Source organism: Loxodonta africana, chromosome 13 (genome assembly GCF_030014295.1).
Source record: "Loxodonta africana isolate mLoxAfr1 chromosome 13, mLoxAfr1.hap2, whole genome shotgun sequence".
Classification (NCBI taxonomy): domain Eukaryota; kingdom Metazoa; phylum Chordata; class Mammalia; order Proboscidea; family Elephantidae; genus Loxodonta; species Loxodonta africana.
In genome coordinates, this window is record NC_087354.1 from 46452181 (window position 1) to 46472579 (window position 20399).

At 49.4% G+C, this 20399-nt stretch overlaps 1 protein-coding gene across 1 annotated transcript in view; it reads right to left on the minus strand.

Annotated features, from left to right (window-relative positions):
* Positions 1 to 369: 369 nt before the first annotated feature.
* PAQR5 (progestin and adipoQ receptor family member 5) overlaps positions 370 to 20399 on the minus strand; it is a 98515-nt gene continuing 78485 nt past the window's right edge. Inside the window, exons 5-8 of the mRNA XM_064267330.1 lie at positions 17795 to 17921; positions 9144 to 9240; positions 6188 to 6329; positions 370 to 2927 (exon numbers count right to left, since the gene is read on the minus strand). Of these exons, the coding sequence (XP_064123400.1) occupies positions 2686 to 2927; positions 6188 to 6329; positions 9144 to 9240; positions 17795 to 17921 (608 nt within the window). The 3' untranslated portion in view covers positions 370 to 2685. The remainder of the gene's footprint in view (positions 2928 to 6187; positions 6330 to 9143; positions 9241 to 17794; positions 17922 to 20399) is intronic.

Below are 20399 nucleotides of genomic sequence, written 5' to 3' on the forward strand. Positions count from 1 at the left end.
AGAGGGGTGGAAGAGCTTGTCAAATTATTGCGCAGTTTGTATTTTCTTTTTTTTTTCAGCTTTAAGTGAAAGTTTACAGCTCAAGTTAGTTTCTTATGCAAAAATTTATACACACATTGTTATGTGACCCTAGTTGCTCTCTCTATAATGCGACAGCACACTCCTCCTTTCCACCCCAGATTTCCCAAAACACACTCAAGTTCTATCATAACTATAATGTCTGGTAAAATCTGAGAGGAGTGTTTCTCAAGCAGGGGAAGGGGCAGTGGCGCATCCCATTAGAGTGTGCCTCCCCTCAAGGGTCCCTTTTGAGACCACGCCATGGGGAGCAATTTTTACCAATGGCAGCGTGGCCATGGCCATCTCCTCTTAGGTGTATTGAGACATTAAAAAAAATTTTTTTTTTGAGAACCACTGCATTAAAAGTCATCTTCCCAGTGAGGTCTTCAAATGACCTTTTTGACTTGGGCAAAAACTCTATCCACATTAGACTTTTGATGCCTATTACTTAATAATGATAATAGATTTGAACTCATTCGCATTTCACTTTAAATGCTTCCAAATCAGTGTACTGTAAACTGTTTTAAAATTTTAACTTGTGACGTTCTCTAAAAGTGTACAATGGGGCTAAAGTTTGCCAGCCTCATAAAAACATTACAGAATGCCTGATTGTTTTATTCTCTTGATTTAACATTTTATTTTCATCATGCAGCATGATGAAAAAGCAACATGAGCAAAGATTAAATCATCTAAATGTCCTTTAAATTAATCATCCATTATCTGTCAACTATTTAGCTAAACTGAGAACATTATTTTATTACCTAGAAGTGAGAAAATATAATGGTGATTATGTCTTTGGCATCACAGAACGGGGTATTTAAGCTTGGTACATTTTTCACCATTAAACTGAAGTTACAGTAAGATGAAGTAGAAATCCACAGACCCTGGCTGGTGTATAATTCCACTAACAGTGTCAAATCGTTGTCCAAAAAAAAAAAAAAAAACAAATTTTGTACTGCAGCTTGCAATTCATATACCCAAATTTACCAGCCCACATAGTTTTATTTTATCAGTCTGCTTTTCCTAGAGGAAGTAAGCAGATAATAAAACTAATGAACTCATATTTCTTGACCACTCTCATCTAATATAAATTGTTACTTCTCCTTGGAGGATTGGATGATGAGCTATTTATAAGGCCATTCCAGGGTCTGGGCTGGTTAATCGTAGAAGCAGTATTCCCAGATATGGGAGTGTTTCTGAGTCAGCACTGTGGGTCCTGCATTGTGACAGAGGGTTCCTAAGTCACTAGCAAGTGCAGATCAGGGGAAGGGGTGATGGGTCTCCATTAAAAATGGTTTGCCTCAGCATTTCTGTCCTCCCTGAAAACACCATGAAATACTGAACTTTAATTGGTAATGCAACAGATGAGAAAATACTTGGTGTTTCAGTACTATTCGCAGAAGAAGGCTTCTGAACATGAAGTGGGGATACAGCCTTGGGTGTTGAGTTGCTGAAACTTAGATGAATCAAAATAAAGCTGATAGGCCCAGTGCCTTCTGGAAGGCACAGCATTTCTTCACGTCTGGCCCCCCTATATTAAAACCACCAGGGGGACGTGGTCTAGTGTAGATTTCTCTAAGAATCTACATTTCAATCTATTGAAGCAGAGCCTCCTGGTTTGGCCCAGGTATCTGCATCTGTCACAAGTTCACCAGGTGTTTTTTATTCACAGTGAAGCCTGAAAATCACTACATTCACCCATCTCTCTGGCAAGGTCTTTAGCGTTCTCTTCACGTGAGTGCAAAGTTTGGCAGCTTATCTGAAATGCTGAAGCAATACCAAATATATGACACCCTCAGATATAGCACTTCCTTGGTTCCAAGGTGGCAGATGACCATAACAGTGAATATGAATTCAGCCAATCCCCACGGGAACGCATTTTTCCTGCACTGCGTAATATTTTACAGCAGCAAACTGGAACCAAGAAACAGTCTAACAGAACATACAACACCCAGCTATTGGCTGTGGACTTCTAAGAAAAAACTTCTAAACTCCAAATCCTTAATAATGTGGGAACTTCCACTTTGAAAGCAGAATGAATTTGGGGGTGGAAAAACGGGGGCCTCTCCTATTTATTCCTTTCACTAGGTAAGGAAGAGAAGAAGACCCCTCCCCAAACCAGGTCTCCTCATTCCAGAATACCTCCCAGCTCAGGACCCCAGTCCCCAGGGCCCCCACTGACACAGGTCTCTCTCTCTCAGGTGCTCCCAGGGACCTGGCCTGCTCATTCTCCCCGCAAAGTAGCCGGCCAGCCACTGCCGAAGCTCTCAGGAGAAACTTTGCAACATGAGCTTGACCCAATGGAGCAAGTTCCATTTTCAAAGACTAATACGAAGCTACAGGGTGGTGTGCTTCATCCAACTGCGTTTCAACAGAATGGAAAAACATGTTTCAAATGAATTTAAAACTTAACACAATATTCATGATTTGCCTTAAGAACTTGTTCGAACCCGTATTCCCCTTTGAAAATCACACACAGAATCAGTGCACATGACATGAACTCACTCACTCACTCACGAGAGCCAAGACACCAATAATTACGGATATTTTAGGCCATTGTACCAAGTACAATGGTTAGGATGTTGCAGTTTAATGGCATCTGGCACAAAAAGCTTATGGTCTGAATCATGTTTCTTTTTTATGTAATTCTGGCTCAGGAATCCGATATAGAGCAGCTGAGAAATAAAGTATGTTGCTGAGGCTGAAGATGATACACAGAATCATGGCTCCAGTGATCTGGACCAAAGAAAGGGGCCTGGAGGAGGCCAGCAGCCATTCCTTCCTCAGGGTCTTGTCCAGAAGTATGGCTTCCATCTGCATGTGCGTGGCCAGGATCACACACACATGAAACAGCTGATGACTGTGACCTACAGCAAACACACAAAAGGCCAGTAGATCAGCCATAAAAAGGAACAAAGGACTAATACAAGCCACGGCATGTATGCTAAAAACATCATGCTAGGCAAAAGAAGCCAGACGCTGGGTCACATATTGGATGATTCCATTTATATGAACAGGCAAACCCATAGAGACAGAAAGTAGATTGGTGGTTGCCTCCGGCACGGAGTGGGAATGAGAATTAACAGTATATATGGACGGCAGAGGTCTTACTGGGATGGCGAAAATATTCTAAAACTGATTTATGGTGATGGTAGCACGATTTGGTACACTTAAACACTAAAAACAAGAACAAATCACTGACTGAATTGTCTACTTGAAATGGGAGAATTGTATGATATGTAAAACATGTTTCAAAAAAGTTATTTTAAAAATGTAATGTGAGAAAAATAAAAAGGCCATCAGAGCAAGCCAATTTCATTTTTAAAACAACTTAGCCACTGGTCCCATTCTGTAGATGAAAAAGGTAGGCACCATGTTCTGCGAAAGGCTATCCCTAGAGAGCCAGTGCGGATCAGCTCAGATCCCAACTTCAGTGTCAAAGGAGAAGCCAGCCTGATTGGCTGTTGGCCACTTACCTACTGCTGGTTAACCACAGACATGACCAGGAACCTTTCCTATACGATGGCATGCTGGACCCAGCTCACCTAGCGCCAACCCACAGTGGGTGGGAGCCTGAGAGAGAGTGGTAGGAGTGGGCAGGGACATGCTGATTTGGCAGTTGGTGAGAAAGAGAGTCCTGTGCCCAGGAAAGGGACCGCTTTGGGAGACAACCTTCTGAAACTAGGACTAAGATGAGAAGACCACATGGGAATTGAGTAAGGATTCTCCTTCAGTTAAAAAAAAAAGGTCAGTATTATACCTCCAGGGCCTATGCCAGAGTAAGCACTCAATAAATGTGCCCAGGAATGGACCTGCCTGGCCACCTGCACTATGGAGCAGAAGCAGAGTCAGGAATAAGGGTATAGGAGGCTGAAAACTCTGCAGTGGATGTCTGATGAGTTCCTCATAGCAGGGAGCTCCCAGCATCTGGGTCTATGCTCCCCAGGAAGAAGGTGTACCTGGATGTACCACCCCAACCTCACTCAAACTGTACTAATAGGCTGTGTAAGATTCCCAGATCTGTGTGGGATGCAGCAACATGGTTTCTTGTCCAGCAAAGAGCTGTGTTCTCCAAGGGCACAGCCTCCAAGGATTGGCTGCATTTGCCAGTTGAGGCTCAAGCCTGCCTCCATTTGAGCAGGAGAGAAAAGAACAGGGAAGGCCGTTAAGTATTGGATGTATCTGAAATGTGGCAGCAGCAGGAAGAGTGACTTCAGCAATCCTGCCTTACAGCAATAGAGAGGGGATTCCTGTGGGCCAACACCAATCATTCCAGTGCTAGCACTTTCTACAGAGGCTCATGGACTAGCCTTGGAGAGGGAGTCCCATCGCCAGCCGACTAAGCCTACTGAAGAACTGAAAACCTCTTGTTAATGGCTTGTCTGATTCTGATGCTGTCTAGCAAATTGCCCCCCATAGGAGTGTTTTTCTGCTCTGTACCTGTAGGCCCAAGAGAAGGTGCTACAGGCAAATAAATGAAATGTTATTAAGAAGCCAGAGAGCTGGAAATAAGGCCCAGAACTAGTTTTCCTGCAGCCCCTCAAGACCTCATCCATGGCTACCTCTGCTTAACCAAAGCAGGTCTAGGGAGGTGGGTTTGGTGTTTGTTTTTTTTTTTAATTTTTTATTGTATTTAAAGTGAAAGTTTCCATATTGAGTCAGTCTCTCATACAAAAATTTATATACACCTTGCTATATACTCCTAATTGCTCTCCCCCTAATGAGACAGCACACTCCTTCCCTCCACTCTATTTCCGTGTCCATTCGGCCAGCTTCTGACCCCCTCTGCCCTCTCATCTCCCCTCCAGACAGGAGATGCCTACATGGTCTCATGTGGGTACTTGAGCGAAGAAGCTCACTCCTCACCAGTATCATCTTCTATCCCATAGTCCAGTCCAATCCCTGGCTGAAGAGTTGGCCTTGGGAACTGGTTCCTGATTTGGGCTAACGGAAGTTCTGGGGACCATGACCTCCAGGGTCCTCCTAGTCTCAGTCAGACCATTAAGTCTGGTCTGGTTTAGTGGGTTCTTGCTTCCTCCAATTCCCTCGCCTCTTGTCCTCCTTCCTTTCTGAAATCTGCCCTATAAGCATTTTGCTAGTTGAAACCCCTTCTGAAAGCAGAGAAGAAAGGGAGAAGACCCTAATCAGATCCAACAAAGCAAAGGTGGCCACAGTTCGTAGGAGGGGGAGGAGAAGGACAACCATGGACAAGATCGGTTTGGGGAGAGCCAAGGTTCCTGACCACCAGGTGGAGACAATGACTGACCCTTCAACTCCTAAAATAGCCTATCCTAGGAACATTCATCCCAAGACTCATCAGCATCACCCAAAGTGACCCTAGGGCGCCTTCTTCCCAGCCATCGCAGAGCCAGGGTTGGGAGACATTCTGCAGATCCTTGGCCCACCTTCCCTAGATAAGGTGGCAAAGAACTCTGCCAGCAGGTGAAAACCCTGCAGCTCCTATCCCTTCCCTTGACCACATGCTTTTCAAACTTCAGGGAGCTCAGGTTCACCTGGAGAATCACGCAGGCTCTATGACTGTGGCCCCATCCCAGAGCTCCTGGTTCCAGAGTTCTGGAGTCGGGCATGAGGATCTGCACGTTTACCAAGTTCCCAGGTGATGCTGAGGCTGCTGGCCTGGATCCCACACCTGAGACCCACTGCTCTACCATAACCCTTCGCCCCTTGTGCCCACCATGAACAAGACAAAACAGACACATTCCCCTCTTCTGCACAGCCCCTTGCTATCTGGTGCCCTTACTGCCATCTGCACCTGTCTTTCCTCAATGCTCATTTAACATGGTTTCATGCTGTAGGTAATAATGGGGCCACTCCTGGCCTCATACCCCATAGGAAGACTTTAGGGTGCTGGGCTGCATCTCTTCTCTGCCTTTCTCCATCCTACCTGGCAGCGCATCAGCTGCATACACCTTGGCTCTGTCACCTTATGGTGTCACTCCACCTTGGCCTGTGCCTGGAGAACTTGGTGAAAGGCTTAAAACATGTGTCTGGGACAGCATCTCTCCCTGCCCTGCCTACCTCTCTGCAGCTGGGTGTGGTGGTGTCAGGGATGGGACCTCTGTCCCCATTCAGCAGGGCCTGAGCAGCAGGACCACTATGCACTCACCGATGTAGTCGAAGCGTCCAGGAGCCAGGCGCTCGGGCAGATGTGCAGAGTAGAGGAACGAGGCCAGGAGGGTCATGGCCATGTGCTTCTGATGGTACATGCTGGCTTCGTTCTGTGCGCTCTCCCCTGGGAACAGGAACAGCTGCAGGTATTTAAAGAAACATCAGGTCTCAAGTGGAGGGCATGCCTTAGGAAGGCCATCTTTCTTCTCGTCACCTGTAGCTGAGACCATGGGGGACTCTGTCATCCACACATCTTGTACACATACATGGACTTCAAGGCCAAGGCCCTCACTTCCTAGGGTCTGGGGCTCGTACGAGGGAACTCTCAGGGAGCGTGTGGGCAGGTTTCTTATTTTGACTGTGACAGGCTGAGACCCAGGCATTGTATTTGAGTTTCCTCAGTACTCGCGGGCAGTCCTACTCCGTCCTACAGGGTCGCCATGAGTTGGAATCAACTTGACGGCAATGGCCTTATTATTTATTTATTTTTTTTTTTCAGTGTTCATGAGAGCCTTTTGGGTTATTTAATTAAAAAAAAAAAAGGAAGGAAAGAGGGAAGGGAAGGAAAGGGTTACAGAGAAGAAAGGAGCGGAGGGAAGAAAAACCCTATTACATGCACTGCCACCCTTCTTTCTTGTAATAAAATGTGAATGTGGTAAAAAGTGGTATATTTGGCATTTGGACTCACTTTTAACCAGCACATTCACAAGACCGATGCTCCTAACTAAGACGTTACCAAACAGTTGCCGTTGAGTTAATTCCAACACATGGCAGCGCCAAGTGTGCAGAGTAGAACTGCGCTCCACAGGGTTTTCAAGGCTGTGACCTTTTGGAAGCAGATCACCAGGGTCTTTTTCCAAGATGCCTGCCTCTGAGTGGGTTCGAACTGCTAACCTTTCAGTTAGTAGCTGAGCACTTAACCCTTCGCACCACCTAGGGACTCCTAATTAAGACTATAAGGCCTAGAAACCCCTGGAAGGCCTCCTGAGACATCAAAAAGGATTAATTTCAGCCATTACACTGCGTTAACCTAAGTACGGTTTTTGTAATATTATTATTACAAACAACAATAATAGCTTCCACTGAGGGAGGATGCTAGGCCATGCCCTTCATTTGCATCACTTCCTTTGAGCCTCAACAATAACCACAAGGCAAACTCTAAAAAAAAAAAACCAAACTTGTTGCTGAGTCGATTGCAAATCACAGCCACCCCATATGACAAAGTACAACTGTCCCATAGGGTTTCCAAGGCTCTAATCTTTACAGACGGAGCCCTGGTGGCACAGTGGTTAAGCAGTTGGCTGCTAACCGAATGGTTGGCAGTTCAAACCCACTAGCTGCTCTGCGAGAGAAAGATGTGGCAGTCTGGTTCTGTTAAAAAAACAAAAAACCAAGCCCGTTGCTATGGAGTCAATTCTGACTCATAACGACCCTATAGAATAGAGTAGAATTGCCCCATAGGGTTCCCCAGGAGTGGCTAGTGGATTCAAACTGCCGCCTATTTGGTTGGCAGCCACAGCTCTTAACCACTGGGCCACCAGAGCCCCTCCTGCAAAGATTACAGCCTGGGAAACCCTATGGGACAGTTCTACTCTGTCCTATAGGGTCACTATGAGTAGGAATCAACTCACTGGCAATGGGTGATCTTTACAGGAGTAGACTGCCACATCTTTCTCCTGTGGAGCAGCTGGTGGCCGGTTAGCAGCCGAGCACTTAACTACTGTGCCACCAGGTCTCCTGGACAAACTCTAGTGTCCCCATTTTGCAGGTGAGGAAACTGGTCCAAAGTGGCTAAGTGATTTACAAACCACTAGTAAGTGGCCAAGTCTGGATCTGAATCCAGCAGGCTGGTTCCGGAGCCGTGCCAGTAACTCTATCTAGAATTAGCCCTCTCCTCCTCACTGTCTGGGCCAGTGCCCTGCAGCTGAGGGCCAGAAGTCCATGCAGCTTAGAATCATGCAGACTGAGTGCACAGGAGACCGGCTTGTTCTTTCTGCTGTGTTTTTCTGTGCTGGGCCTATGCCCTAGAGGAAGGAGTGGGGGAATGGGCTGCTTATCCCCATCTCTGGGTCCCCCCAGGCCTATGCAGCTGGGGGAGCCGGCTCAGTCTTCCCATCACTCCTTGGCTTGGCTATATGGACCTCACGGAGCAGACTTACTGGAAGGGGAGGAGAACTCCCTCTGAGCACTAGCTGTGTGCCAGGCACTGCTGAGCCCTTCAAATCTGTTGTTTTGCTTAATCCCCAGTACCCCCTATGAAGGGAGGGGTGCTAGCCTCATTTACAGATGAGGAAACAGGGGCTCAGAGAGGTTATGTACACTGCCTGAGGTCACAGAGCCAGTGAGCAGTGGGGCCAGGATTTGAACTCAGGTCCACATGACTTGAGAGTGCATGGATTTGCCCCCTTCTTATTCTTCCTTCTACACCCTCTTCCTTCGTGTTCTTCATCTAACTCCTGTCCGTCCTTTAAGGCCTCCAGCCACAACCTTTTTCTTCAATAATGCATGCATTAGATGCTTACCCTGAGTCAGCTGCTTACATGTTAACACTTTTAATCCTCCCCACACCAGCTGAAAGGAGGTGTTATTATCATACCTATTTTGCAGATGAGGGAAATCAAGGCATAGAGATGGGAGATAACTTTCCCAAGAACTTGCAGCGAGTATTAGAGTCCCTCTCCTGAACCCCCAGCTGCCTCCCTTGCCCAGCCCTCCGTGATTGCTCCGGAGCCCCAGCCAGCACTGGCTTCCGGTGCATCTCGTTTTGTTTGTCGGGGCCTCTGTGGGTGCCATTTCTGCAGGTACCTTTACGGCAGCACCTTTGTCCTAACTCCTCCGTGTGTCTACAGCACCTAGCATGGTGCTTTTCCCCCCCCAACCCCCACCCCTGCCCCAGGAACTCAGGAAAGAACTGGTTCCCTGGTGTCACCAGGGAGTGTAGCCAGGCCTCTTACCCTGTAGAAGATGGGGAAGGAGTCCCAGGTGTAGGGGTAAGCAAAGGCGAGGATACGAAGGATCTTACAGAGCCTGGGCTTCTGGATTTCAAGAAACCTAAAGGAAAGGGGGAAGAAATGAGAATGGAAAGAGTTTCAGCAGATTAAACACACACACACAATAAATACACTGTGTTACACAATACGCAGTTGCACAGTGGAAATAACTGAGGGCCATTGTAATCAAAAAAGGACCAGTATTTTTGCATAACCTCCTGTGGCCAGCAGGTCTCTACCAGCCTTTCCAATTCTCCTGCCCCAATGGAAGGGACTCAACCCCAGATGTGAAAAGATTTCAGGGGACAACATTTCCTGACTCCACGAGAAGCAACAGTATCGGTGAAGCCAAGGAGGAGGCACTGGGCAGAAAGACCCTTCAAGGGCCAAGTTACTTGACTGCCAAGGAAACTTCTAACCATCTGATAAGCAATGGGACAAGGAGACGAGTAGGGCAGCAGGGTGGCCCCAAAGGCACAGACACCTCGGACTGGACAGAGCATGCTGTGAAAGTTAAGATGCACCTAACTAGTCAGAGCCTCCCAGGTATTTCTCAAGGAGAAGCTCCGGGATTCAACCAGGCATTTCGTTACTTTGAAAAGGTTCTGGGAACATTCAATACCTTCCACAGGCACACTGTCCTAGGGAAATTGAGTGAATGTGAAGTCATTCTTTCTCTCCATCATGCCCCCCCCACACAAAAAAAGCCACCTTCAATCCAAAGACAGATGACGTCAACTTGAAAGGAGTGGTGCGACTATCTAGGAGAGAGGCCGGTTGTCCCAGATGGGACATGCAGGGGCCTCAGCTGGTCTGTGGAGATGGGGCAGTACAAATGGACACGGAGAGGACATGGGAGGGCCATGGAGGACTCAAACTGAAGAGTTGTCCACACAAAGCCACAGCCCTGAACCTGAGGCTCAGGTAAGGAAGTGCTCTAGTTGCCCAAACTTTACCACCTTGAAGTGGGCTGGTGTCTACTTCAATATGGCAGTGCATGGCAGGGGCCTGGGTCCCTGGCGCCCACAGGGCTGGAGGGCGAGCCCAGAGACTCCAGCAGCACAGGTTCCAAGTAATGCTAAGGTGCTAACGTTCTGGGAGAGGGGGACGCTGTTCGAAAGCAGCCAGTGGATGCAGGGGAAGCACTTAGGCCCCTCCCAGCCTCAACCTACAGGTCTGCCCCTCATGGAACATTCTGGTAGGGATGGGATCTGTGTCCTGTTGCCACCACTGTCCCCAGGCCCTCTGTCCCAGCCCACAAGTCTGCCCTTTCTCCCTTAAACATGACCTGCTGCTCCTCCCCAGCCCCGGCCCATTTCTCCGTGGCCAGGCTGCTCCTGTCTCCTACGTCAGTGCAGCCCCTTGACCATAAACACCGCAGGTGCACCACAGGCTGCACCTTCACCTCCAGGCAGTGAGAACTCCAGGGCAGGAGTGGTCTGCTCAGATCTGGATCGCCCCTGCCCCACTCAGACACCTGTCTAGCCCGTGGGCATTCTCCAGGCTGCTGTTGTCCATCCAGTCCCTGGGGCAGCAAGCACAGGCAGCCTGATGAAGAGCTGGGGTAATAGGCCACCACAGTGGGCCATGTGAAGCCCCCCAGCCTCCTCAAGCCCACCAGCATGTTCCTCCTCCTTCCCTGACCCAGCCTGGGAATCAGAGAAGCACAAGGCAGGCGCCAGCTGGATAAAGAAGAGGAAGTTCAAGGAGGAGGAGGAAGAGGAACAAGGGACCTTAATTCATCATCCCCTCAAACAAGAATCACAGCTGTGGACAAAACACAAACCCCAGAGTGGCGGGGCACCACAGAGCCATGATTTAGGTGACTCAGCATGGAGTGTTGGACCTGGAGGGACTGGGTTCCAATCCTGGCTCTGACATTCATGACTGTGTGACCTGGTAGGTCACGGAAGCTTTGTGAGGCTCAGAATCCGTGTATATACCACAGGGGTAATAACTGTACCTCCTCCCAGGCTGGTTGTAAGGACTGAATGAAATGATACTCACAAGGTGTTAGAACGTGCACAGCACAGAGTTAAAAAAAAAAAAAAACCAAACTCACTGCTGTCGGTCGAGTCTATTCTGACTCATAGCGACCCTATAGGACAGAGTAGAACTGCACCACAGGGTTTCCAAGGAGCACCTGGTGGATTTGAACTGCTGACCTCTTGGTTAGCAGCCATAGCACTTAACCACCACACCACCAGGGTTTCCACATAGAGAGTCCTTACTAAATGGTAGCTTTTTAAAAAACTAAGCGTTGTGAGGATCCATTTTCTCCCTCTCGCCACCCTGTAACTATGCTGGACCAGGAAATACAAACAGGAAGGAACAGACAGGTGCTGGGTGGTTTGCCTAGTGTCAGATGAGCTAATAAGAGGCAAAGCTAGGATTTAAACCCAGGCCTGCCTCACTCCAAGTTTCACGTTCTTTCCGGCCTTATCAGGCTGAGCAGCCTCAGACCACTGCCTTCATCCATCCATCCACGCCCACCTACCCCAGCAGCCCCTGCTCAGCCATGGCAGGCCCACTCCCTCCTTCCGCATGTACTGCTGCCACCATCGCCTGCAATTTCCAGGTTAAAAGAGGCTCGTTAAAGCGTGCTCCTTCTGTGGCCACTTACACGGAGGCTGGCTCTGGCTGGTCAGGACCATCCCCCAAAGCATGGGTTTCCTGCAACTTGAGACAACATTCCGCCTGGCCTGATTAAGCGCTTCCCCAAGGGCAAATGGACCAGCCTCTCCACTGCAAAGCCGAGTCTATAGAGGAAAAAGGAGAAAAAGCAGACCAGGAGAGAGACAGCAACACAGAAAAAAAGGCAGAAGGGCCAGCAGCTAGAAAGGGGCCTCCCACTACTGAGGTGCAATTCTAAATCCAACCACAGGGTGTCGCCACAGCCAGCGATTCAGGGAGCGAGAGGCAGGAGCCACAGAAGCCTACAAAGCAGCCCCCCACCTCCTGCCCCCTAAGTCTCCAAAGCCCCCTGCTTATGGCAGTCCTTGCAGCCCCACACTGAGGGGCTACTTTGGGGGAGTGAGGCCTCCACTGCCCAGAAGGTTGGCGGGACACACTGGTTTCAGAAAACACCTTCATTCAGAGAGGGTCGATTCAACACTAGTCTGTCATAAAACCTTGCAAACCTTGTTGCAACAAACCTGGAAGGATTAGCGATTGGGATTCTGGAACTAGTGCTTGAAGCTAGTGGGTCTTTGGCTGTGACTCTGAAAAGTCTTCACTGCAGAGCCATGGAGGTGGGGGGTGGCTGGCTACGGGTGTTTTGTTGTTGTGTGGATGGGTAGCTTCCTATTTTGGAGAATTGCAGAAACATGGCTATTTCCACATGCCTGCCCACAGCCCAGGCACTAGCAGCACCTTGCCATCTGGCTGAGCTCCCTGGCCTCAAGTTCTGTCCTAGAACCTTCTATGCCCAGCTCTGACCCTCCAAGCCCCCTTCCAGGTCTGCTCCGTGCCCCCCACTCTGAACCACCATGGCATTATCCCACAACACAGCTCATTCCTACCAGGAAGAAATTCATCTCTCTCCCTCACAGCGCTGAGCACAAGGCATTTCACTCAGCAAGTATTTGTCCAAAAAAATCAATGGTCAGATGCCTTGGATGGATGAGTGACTACAGGGAATTGTGACGTACAGCAGGCGCTAACTTTTCTAAAGGAGGTGAAGGCTCCTTCCTGGGCTTTGTGGGTGATCAACAGGGATGAGCAGGCTGGGGTCTCCCTCACCCTACCTTGTTCCAAGCACCACAGAGAGTCACGTAGCCTCTCGTGTCCCCTCTCAAATGCCCCAGAATGAGAGAGCAGTTTTCTGGAACACGTTCATATGAACTAAATTCCATGATACCAAAAACCAGTTGCCATGGAGTTGATTCCAACTCATGGCGACCTCTTTTATTACAGAGTAGAGCTGCTCCACAGGGTTTTCTTGGCTGTAATCTTTATGGAAGCAGATCACCAGTCTTTCGTGGTGCAGCTGGGTGGGTTCAAACTGCCAACCTTTAGGTTAGTAATGGAGTACAAACAGTGCCACCCAAGGTTCTACTGCATGGCCAGTGGCCATCAAGTTGACTCTGACTCATGGCAACCCAATGTGTGTCAGAGTAGAACTATGCTCCATAGGGTTTTCAAATGGCTGATTTTTCAAAATAAATCACCAGGCCTTTGAGGTGCCTCTGGGTAGACTCCAACCTCTAAGCTTTTGATTACAGCCAAGTGCATTAACGGTTTGTACCACCCAAGCACTCCCATTCCATGATAATAAGAACCAAGAGATCACTCAGGGGACTACAAAGTTTTGTATGTTGAGATTTACCTTAATGGTGTGTGTGGTAATAGAATGAGTGCAGTTACAAACATCTTCTTCTGGTAAGCATTTCGAAAATTCATGGTCTCCTGTGCTCAGGGAAGGAGAATGTGGTTCTCTGGCCTCTCTGGCCACACCAGGGCTGACAGAACAGGAGAGAGGGGTAGAGGTGGGGCTTGGAGGAGGAAGACGGCAAGGAGAGAGATCTTGGAGAAGACACTGAAGCGCTGCTTCCTCAGGTCTGAACGTGGTGCCTGGAGCACAGCAGCATACAGGGAATGTCAGGTGGGTAGATGGATGGAAGGAAGGAAAGAAGGGAGGGAGAAAAGAAGCAAAGAAGAAGGGAGGGAGGGAAGAAGGGAAAGAAAAGGAAAGAAGGAGGCAAGGAAGGCAGGAAGGGAGGGAAGGAAAGAAGAAAGGAAGCATGGATGGATAGATGGATGGATGGGTGAACAGATGGATGGATGGATGGACGGACTGAGCCCAGAGGACATCATCTCAACAAGTGTGGACACAAGCTCAGCGGTGGCAGTGATTGGCCCAAGGCCATACAGCAAGTCTGAGTGGAGCAGGACTGAGACCTGGGACTTGAGTGGCCTATGCCCTCCTCCCCACCTGCTTCTCCTGCTCTTAATGGAGCCATTTACTCCAAGCATACAAGTCATCGTTCTTACTCCTCAAACCAAGGACAGGAAGTGAAAACAGACAGGACGGGCCTTGTAAGATTGGGGAAAACCACAAGCATGGGAAGGGAAGACAAGGTGAGAAGAGAACCAGAGGGGCCTACAGAAGGGAACACCCCACCCTTCCTTTGGCGCTGAGAATATGGTGGTTACCCCTTCCTCCCTTCTGGTCCTGCACAGCCCCAGCCCTGCTTCAGCAGTAGTTAACACACCTAGAAGCCCCTTAAGGCATGGAAGCTGAGGCCATGGGACTTCCCTTCCTAGGAAGATTATTGTCCTTCAAGAGCAAAGGGCCAGCAGTCCCTGGTGGAGCACACAAGGTTCTTCAAATCCCCAACCTCCCTTCGCACCCTCTCTAGCCACTTTCCCCTTCCCCGCCTCACAAACTTTGACAACTATAACACTCCTTGCTGCTTCTCATCCCATCCCATCTTCTCCAGCCTCTCACCCTTGTCCAGACTGTTGGCTCTGCTAGAGTGGTCACCCTCAGTCATTCAGTACTCAGTCCCCGTATATCCAAGGAGGTATTATTTGGTATCATCATTAGTTAGGTTATACTGTGTTCACTCTAAAGAGAGTGATGGCTCCATCCTTGGCTTCCTGGGGGAGCTGTGATCTGCTTCTTCTGCTGCACTGGGTGCTCTGGGAGGGCAAGGGCTGCACTTCACTTCTGCTGAAATCTCCAGGTCTTAAAATGGCGCCTGGAGCACAGCAGCATTCAGGGAATGCCAGGTGGATGAGTGGGTGGGTGGATGGATGGAAGAAAGGAAGGGAGGAAGAAAGGATAAGTGATAGATGGATGGATGGATGGATGAAAGGATGGATAGATGGAATGAAAGGAGGATAAGAAGAAAGGAAGAATAGGTGGATGGATGGATGGATAGATAAAAGGATGAATGGAAATAAGGAAGGAAGGAAGGGAGGGAGGCAGGGAGGGAGGGAGGGAAGGGTAAAAAAGCCACAGATGTGCCTTATAAATAAAAAGAATCCATCACATTGACAAGACAGGGTTCCAAACATGGGCATTCAGAAGATTCCTGGCCAAGCTGCCTTGCCAGACAAGCTGACCCAAAGGCACCAAAAAGCCCATCCATTTTTTCTGAACAAGCAGGAAGGACTCCTGGCTAGAAGAAAACAATTCGCCCTGGTGGCTTATAGGTGATTCATGAAGCTTAACAACGACAAAAAGCAGCAAGTGTTCACGGGAAAGCGGTTCTGGGTCATTAACCCTGGGGACTGTTTCTTTCACACCCAGGAAGCCTTCCCTGCCCCCTCAGCCAGCAGAGCTCTCTTCCCTCTGATCCTACATTCCAAACACCTGAGCTAAGTGGCCCTGCAGGAGCCAACCACACAGGGACAATGACTGGTCCAATGAGCAGATCCAAGTGCCTGGACCACAGCCCAACCATGCACCCACACACCCAGGCCCACTGGGCTGTTTTTGCCTGCCTGTTGCCGTCAAGTTGATTCTAACTCATAGCGACCCTATAGGACAGAGTAGAACTGCCCCATAGGGTTTCCAAGGAGTACCTGATGGATGACAGCCACTGACCTTTTTATTAGCAGCTGAGCTCTTAACCACTGCACCACTGTGCTTCCTCCCTGACAAATACACTCTTTCCTAATGTCCCAGTTGCTTTTTAGAGTAGATCTTTTAGAAAATTTATGCCCATATTCACAATTTATAAATAACAATACCTCAAAAAGGAAATGTACCCCTCTTATATTTCCTTTCTCAAAGAGAACCCATTGCCATCAAGTCAATTCCGACTTACGGCAACCCTATAGGACAGAGTAGAACTGCCCCATACAGTTCCAAGGAGCAGCTGGTGGATTCCAACCGCCAATCTTTTGGTCAGCAGCCAAGTTCTTAACCACTACACCACCACGGCTCCAAGCGGTTTTTAGCATAGTTATTTTTCTATGTGTGTTGGGCCTTCCCTCTCCATCATCGGTGTAGCCCTCACAGCCCCTGTGGAGCTTAACAAAGAGCTTTGAATTGCCAGAGTCCTTGAGGAGTTGGGGGAGAAGGAAAGAATAACCGTATGATGTCTGGTTTTAGCTTCCACTCTTGCTGGTCAACCCCACCTCCTTTCAGCTTTAGGGGAGCTTTACAATCCCCAGGAAAATGGAAGAGCGTGTTTACTCCCCACCCTACCCTCACTCCCAGGCATTTGCAAGGAACGAAGCAACACAAAAAATGGTGCTGAGACTGCACCTGGAGACAGAACTTCACACCACACTCCCAGCCTGTCTGGGATCGGGAAGCAGAAGGCAAGCTGGGGCAAGAATTCCTGACACTGTTTAAGAATCTAGCCTTCCCATTAAAAAAAAAAAAAAAAAAAAGCACCAGTTTGTCAAGTTTGTGGAACATTCCTGCTTCTCTCTTGGCCCTGCAAAGTCTAAGTGTCACCAGAGAAAGCTGGAGCCGAAATCATTCTGGAGAAGTTGCAGGGGCATGCTCCTTCTTGCCCGTTTTTCCTGGAGGGTGGCATGGAGAATGGAGGATTGCAAGCAATAATGTGCTTTTGAGGCCTCCAGTGGTCCTAAGTAGGGAGATTCAAACAAGCCTCTTGGAATTGTGGCCCGGAGGTAGGCTGGGGATTGGGATGGGGGTACAACTCAGGTGTGACCTGCCACCAAAGGTCCTCACCCCAGAAAGTACCCAACACCTTAGTACCATCAAGACAGCTGTCACTCCAACACAGCCATGTGTGAGGTTTTCTAAGTCATACAGAGAAATGGAACACTGGGCAGTTCACCTTTACAAACCATGAAAAAGCCCAAATCTGTTGCATCGAGTCGATTCCGACTCATAGTGACCCTACAGAGCAGAGTAGAACTGCCTCATAGGGTTTCCAAGGAGCAGCTGGTGGATTTGAACTGCCGGCCTTGTGGTTAGCAGCTGCGCTCTTAACCACTGTGCCATGAACTGAATAAACTAGAGTTCGGATTCCTATAACAATGCCTCTTGTACTTACACTCCAGTGAGCTTTTTGAGTGAAAGGAAAAGACAGAGGGAATTAGAGCCAATGACCTAGGCGGGACTCCTGGCCATGCGGCTTCCCCTGGGAATGTGTCAGCCATTGTCCAGCATGTACGTGCAGAGGCAGGCCCCCAATGACTATTAATGGACCACCTATTTACAGGGTACCCCAGCCTGTGCTACGTGCTCTGGGTATATTACCTGTCCTCCTTACATTGCCTCAGAAGGTAGATGTGCTGCTTCCATTTTACAGATAAGCAAACTGAGGTTCAACAAGGATAAGTGAGCTGCCTAGCAATAGGGCCAGCTCCATAATTTGCGAGTCCAGTACAAAAGGAAAACGCCAGGACAAAAATTATTAAGACAGTGACAGCAGAGCGTTAAACCAGGAGCAGGGTCCTTCTGAGCATGGGTTCCTGTGTGCCTGGCTGCACAGGTCACACACCATGAAGCCAGCCCTGCCCAGCAACAGGAGATCCATCTGGAACTGAGTCCCAGGCTCCTGACTGCCCTTTCCACTGCTCCCTGCCTCGTGCTGAGCCGCCTCTCCCGCTGTTCCTTCCAACAGGCCATGCAGCTGCATGCTAGGTCCCCCCCCTCCCCATCAGAGATCAGAGAGGCCAGGTACCTGGAGTAGCAGGAGAGGCCGGTGCTGACGATGGTGTTCAGCACAGCCAGGGCCACGTAGTAGTCATGGAAGGTGGTGCACACCAGCTTGTCGGGGAAGGTATATGCAGAGTAGGCAATGGCTGAGCCTGGGAAAGAAAGACCAGCCTTGGAAGAGGAGCTGGGACTCAGTACCACCTGGCCCCTCAGGAAGACTTTCCCAGCACCTGGCCCAGCCCTCACCACCCCCAGCACCTGGCCCAGCCCTCACCACCCCACAGACCCATAGCAGTCTTGCTTCTGCATCCCTGTTTGTGCCATTAGCTTCCCAGAACGTCCTCCCCTCTCTTCTCCACCTCCCTAAATCCTATCATGAGAACTTAACCATGGGCCCTGCATTGTCACAAGGGCTTTACAGATTTAACTCACAGACTCCACACATACAACAACCTTCTGGCAGATGTCCTGCACTAATCCTCACTTCACAGATGAGGAAACCGAGGCACAGAGAGGTTCAGTAACTCACCAGGGTCACACAGTTAGAAAGTAGCAGAGCCAAGCTTCAAACCCAGGCAGCTTAGGGTCAGAGTTTCAAGCTCTTAACCACAGGCTATCACTCTCGATTACGGCCCCAGTGTGCTTGGCTTTACTCTCAGAGTAGGGACTCTTCACCTGCCCCCAAAACAAAGGGGCTCCTTGTGGAAAGATCAATATTGGAGGGAGGGGGGCCCTTGCCATTGTGGGGCATATCACATATGGTGGGCTGGGTATAAGGAGTTTTGTTTTAGGTTGGGGGTTTGTGAGACAAGGGTTACCTAAGAACATTCTAGAGACCTATTTGCTGAAGCTTCTGTTTGGAAGAACAGGGGAGATCACGGTTCTTTCCAAAGGGCTCAGGTGTACTTCACTTGGAGAGAGGGGCCAGGACCCAATGCTCTCTAGGTGCCCTTGCCTGCTGAGGTTCCCTCCAGGAGAGGAAGCCCAGTCCTGTCAGCCCAAAACCAAAAAATCCTATTGCCTCAGGTCGATTCTGATTCATAGCTACCCTATAGGACAGAGTAAAACTGCTCCATACAATTTCCAAGGCTGTAATCTTTCCGAGAGCAGATTTTTCTCCTGCAGAGAGGCTGGTAGGTTCAAACCGCCGACCTTTCCGTTAGCAGGCAAACACTTAACCACTAAGCCACCGGGGCTCTTTCCTGTCAGACCAGAGTCACATGTTATCACAAGAAGATAAAGAACCCTGGAGTCCTAGCTCAAGGCTGAAACAGGCCTCGGGCCGGGACAGTTCAGCCTCTGCCTTTCATCCTATTTGTCAGCTGGAGTCTAGTGAAGGTGATGATGCCCCTGGGGCCACACAGGGAGAAGGGCTGCAGGCCGCCATACCTATACATGTTCTCCCTCTTCGGTTGGGAGCTGCCTTCAGGTAAGAGACTAGCTCTTCTCTCTGCCTGATGCCAGGACCTGGGAGCATTCACTGTGTATGCTGACTGGGAGCCAGCTATGGGCAAGGTGTATGCCAAGCTCTGTGGGCAATACAAGAGGAAGGGAGCCTCAGACCCTGCCAGGAACTGCAGCAGGAAGCAAAATGATCAGAGACCGGTGGGGGGGGGTGGCGGGCAGGAGGGTGAGGTGGGCTTTCAGGGCAGGTGGAGGACCAGGCACAGGAGCTGTTCTTGGAACCCAGCCCCAGAAGGACACCAGGACTCTAACAGGGGCAGGAGGGCAGGGGGACCTTCTAGGACACAAGCAGATGGGTGCTGGATTAAGGAAAGTAAACTTCCTCTTTCAGCAATAGGGAGCCACTGAGAGTCCTTGAGTGAGGGATTCATACGACCAACAGCTGGTAAATGTGCACAGGATGGTCTACAGGGAGGAAGAGCTGGAAACCGGGGAGGAATCTGGAGAAAATGCCATGCCGAAGGGATTAGGGGCTTGGACAAGGGTCGTAGGAGTAAGAATGGGAAGGGGAAGGAGGCTATAGAAGATGGAGCAAACGCAAATGTCAGAGGAAGAATCAGTAGGTGCTATGAACTGACTTGACAGACCTTCCTTCCTTTCATGTTTATTGAGTACTTCCCAAAGTCAAACACGGGGCTTCGGGCTGGAAAACCAAATAAACCAAAAACCAAACCAAACCCGTTGCCGTCGGGTTGCCTCCAACTCATAGAAACTCTGTAGTACAAAGGACTACCTCATAGGGTTTCCAAGGAGCAGCTGGTGGGTTCGAACTGCCAACCTTTTGGTTAGCAGCCGAGCTCTTAACATTTGTGCTACCAGGGCTGCAACAGGAAAGGCAGATCTCCTGTCCTCAGGGAGTGGTTCCCAGCAGGGGAGAGAAATGAAGGAGTCGCTGATAAAGGCGGGATCAGAGCTACCATGGAGGTGGATCCAGGCCTGGGGGCTTGGAGGAAGGTCCCAGAGCAGGGACCTACGAGGTTCCGGGGCTGAGCCTTGAAAGCCCTGCGGGGCGGGAGGACAGTATACAGGGTCCAGAGAAGGAGGATGCCATGTTGAGTGGAGACAATGGTGAGCTGAGTGAAGGTATGGGGCTGACAGTATGGATGGGTTCAAACTCTGGCTCTGCTGCGTGGCCCTGGGTAACTCATTTTCACCTCATTTGCTCA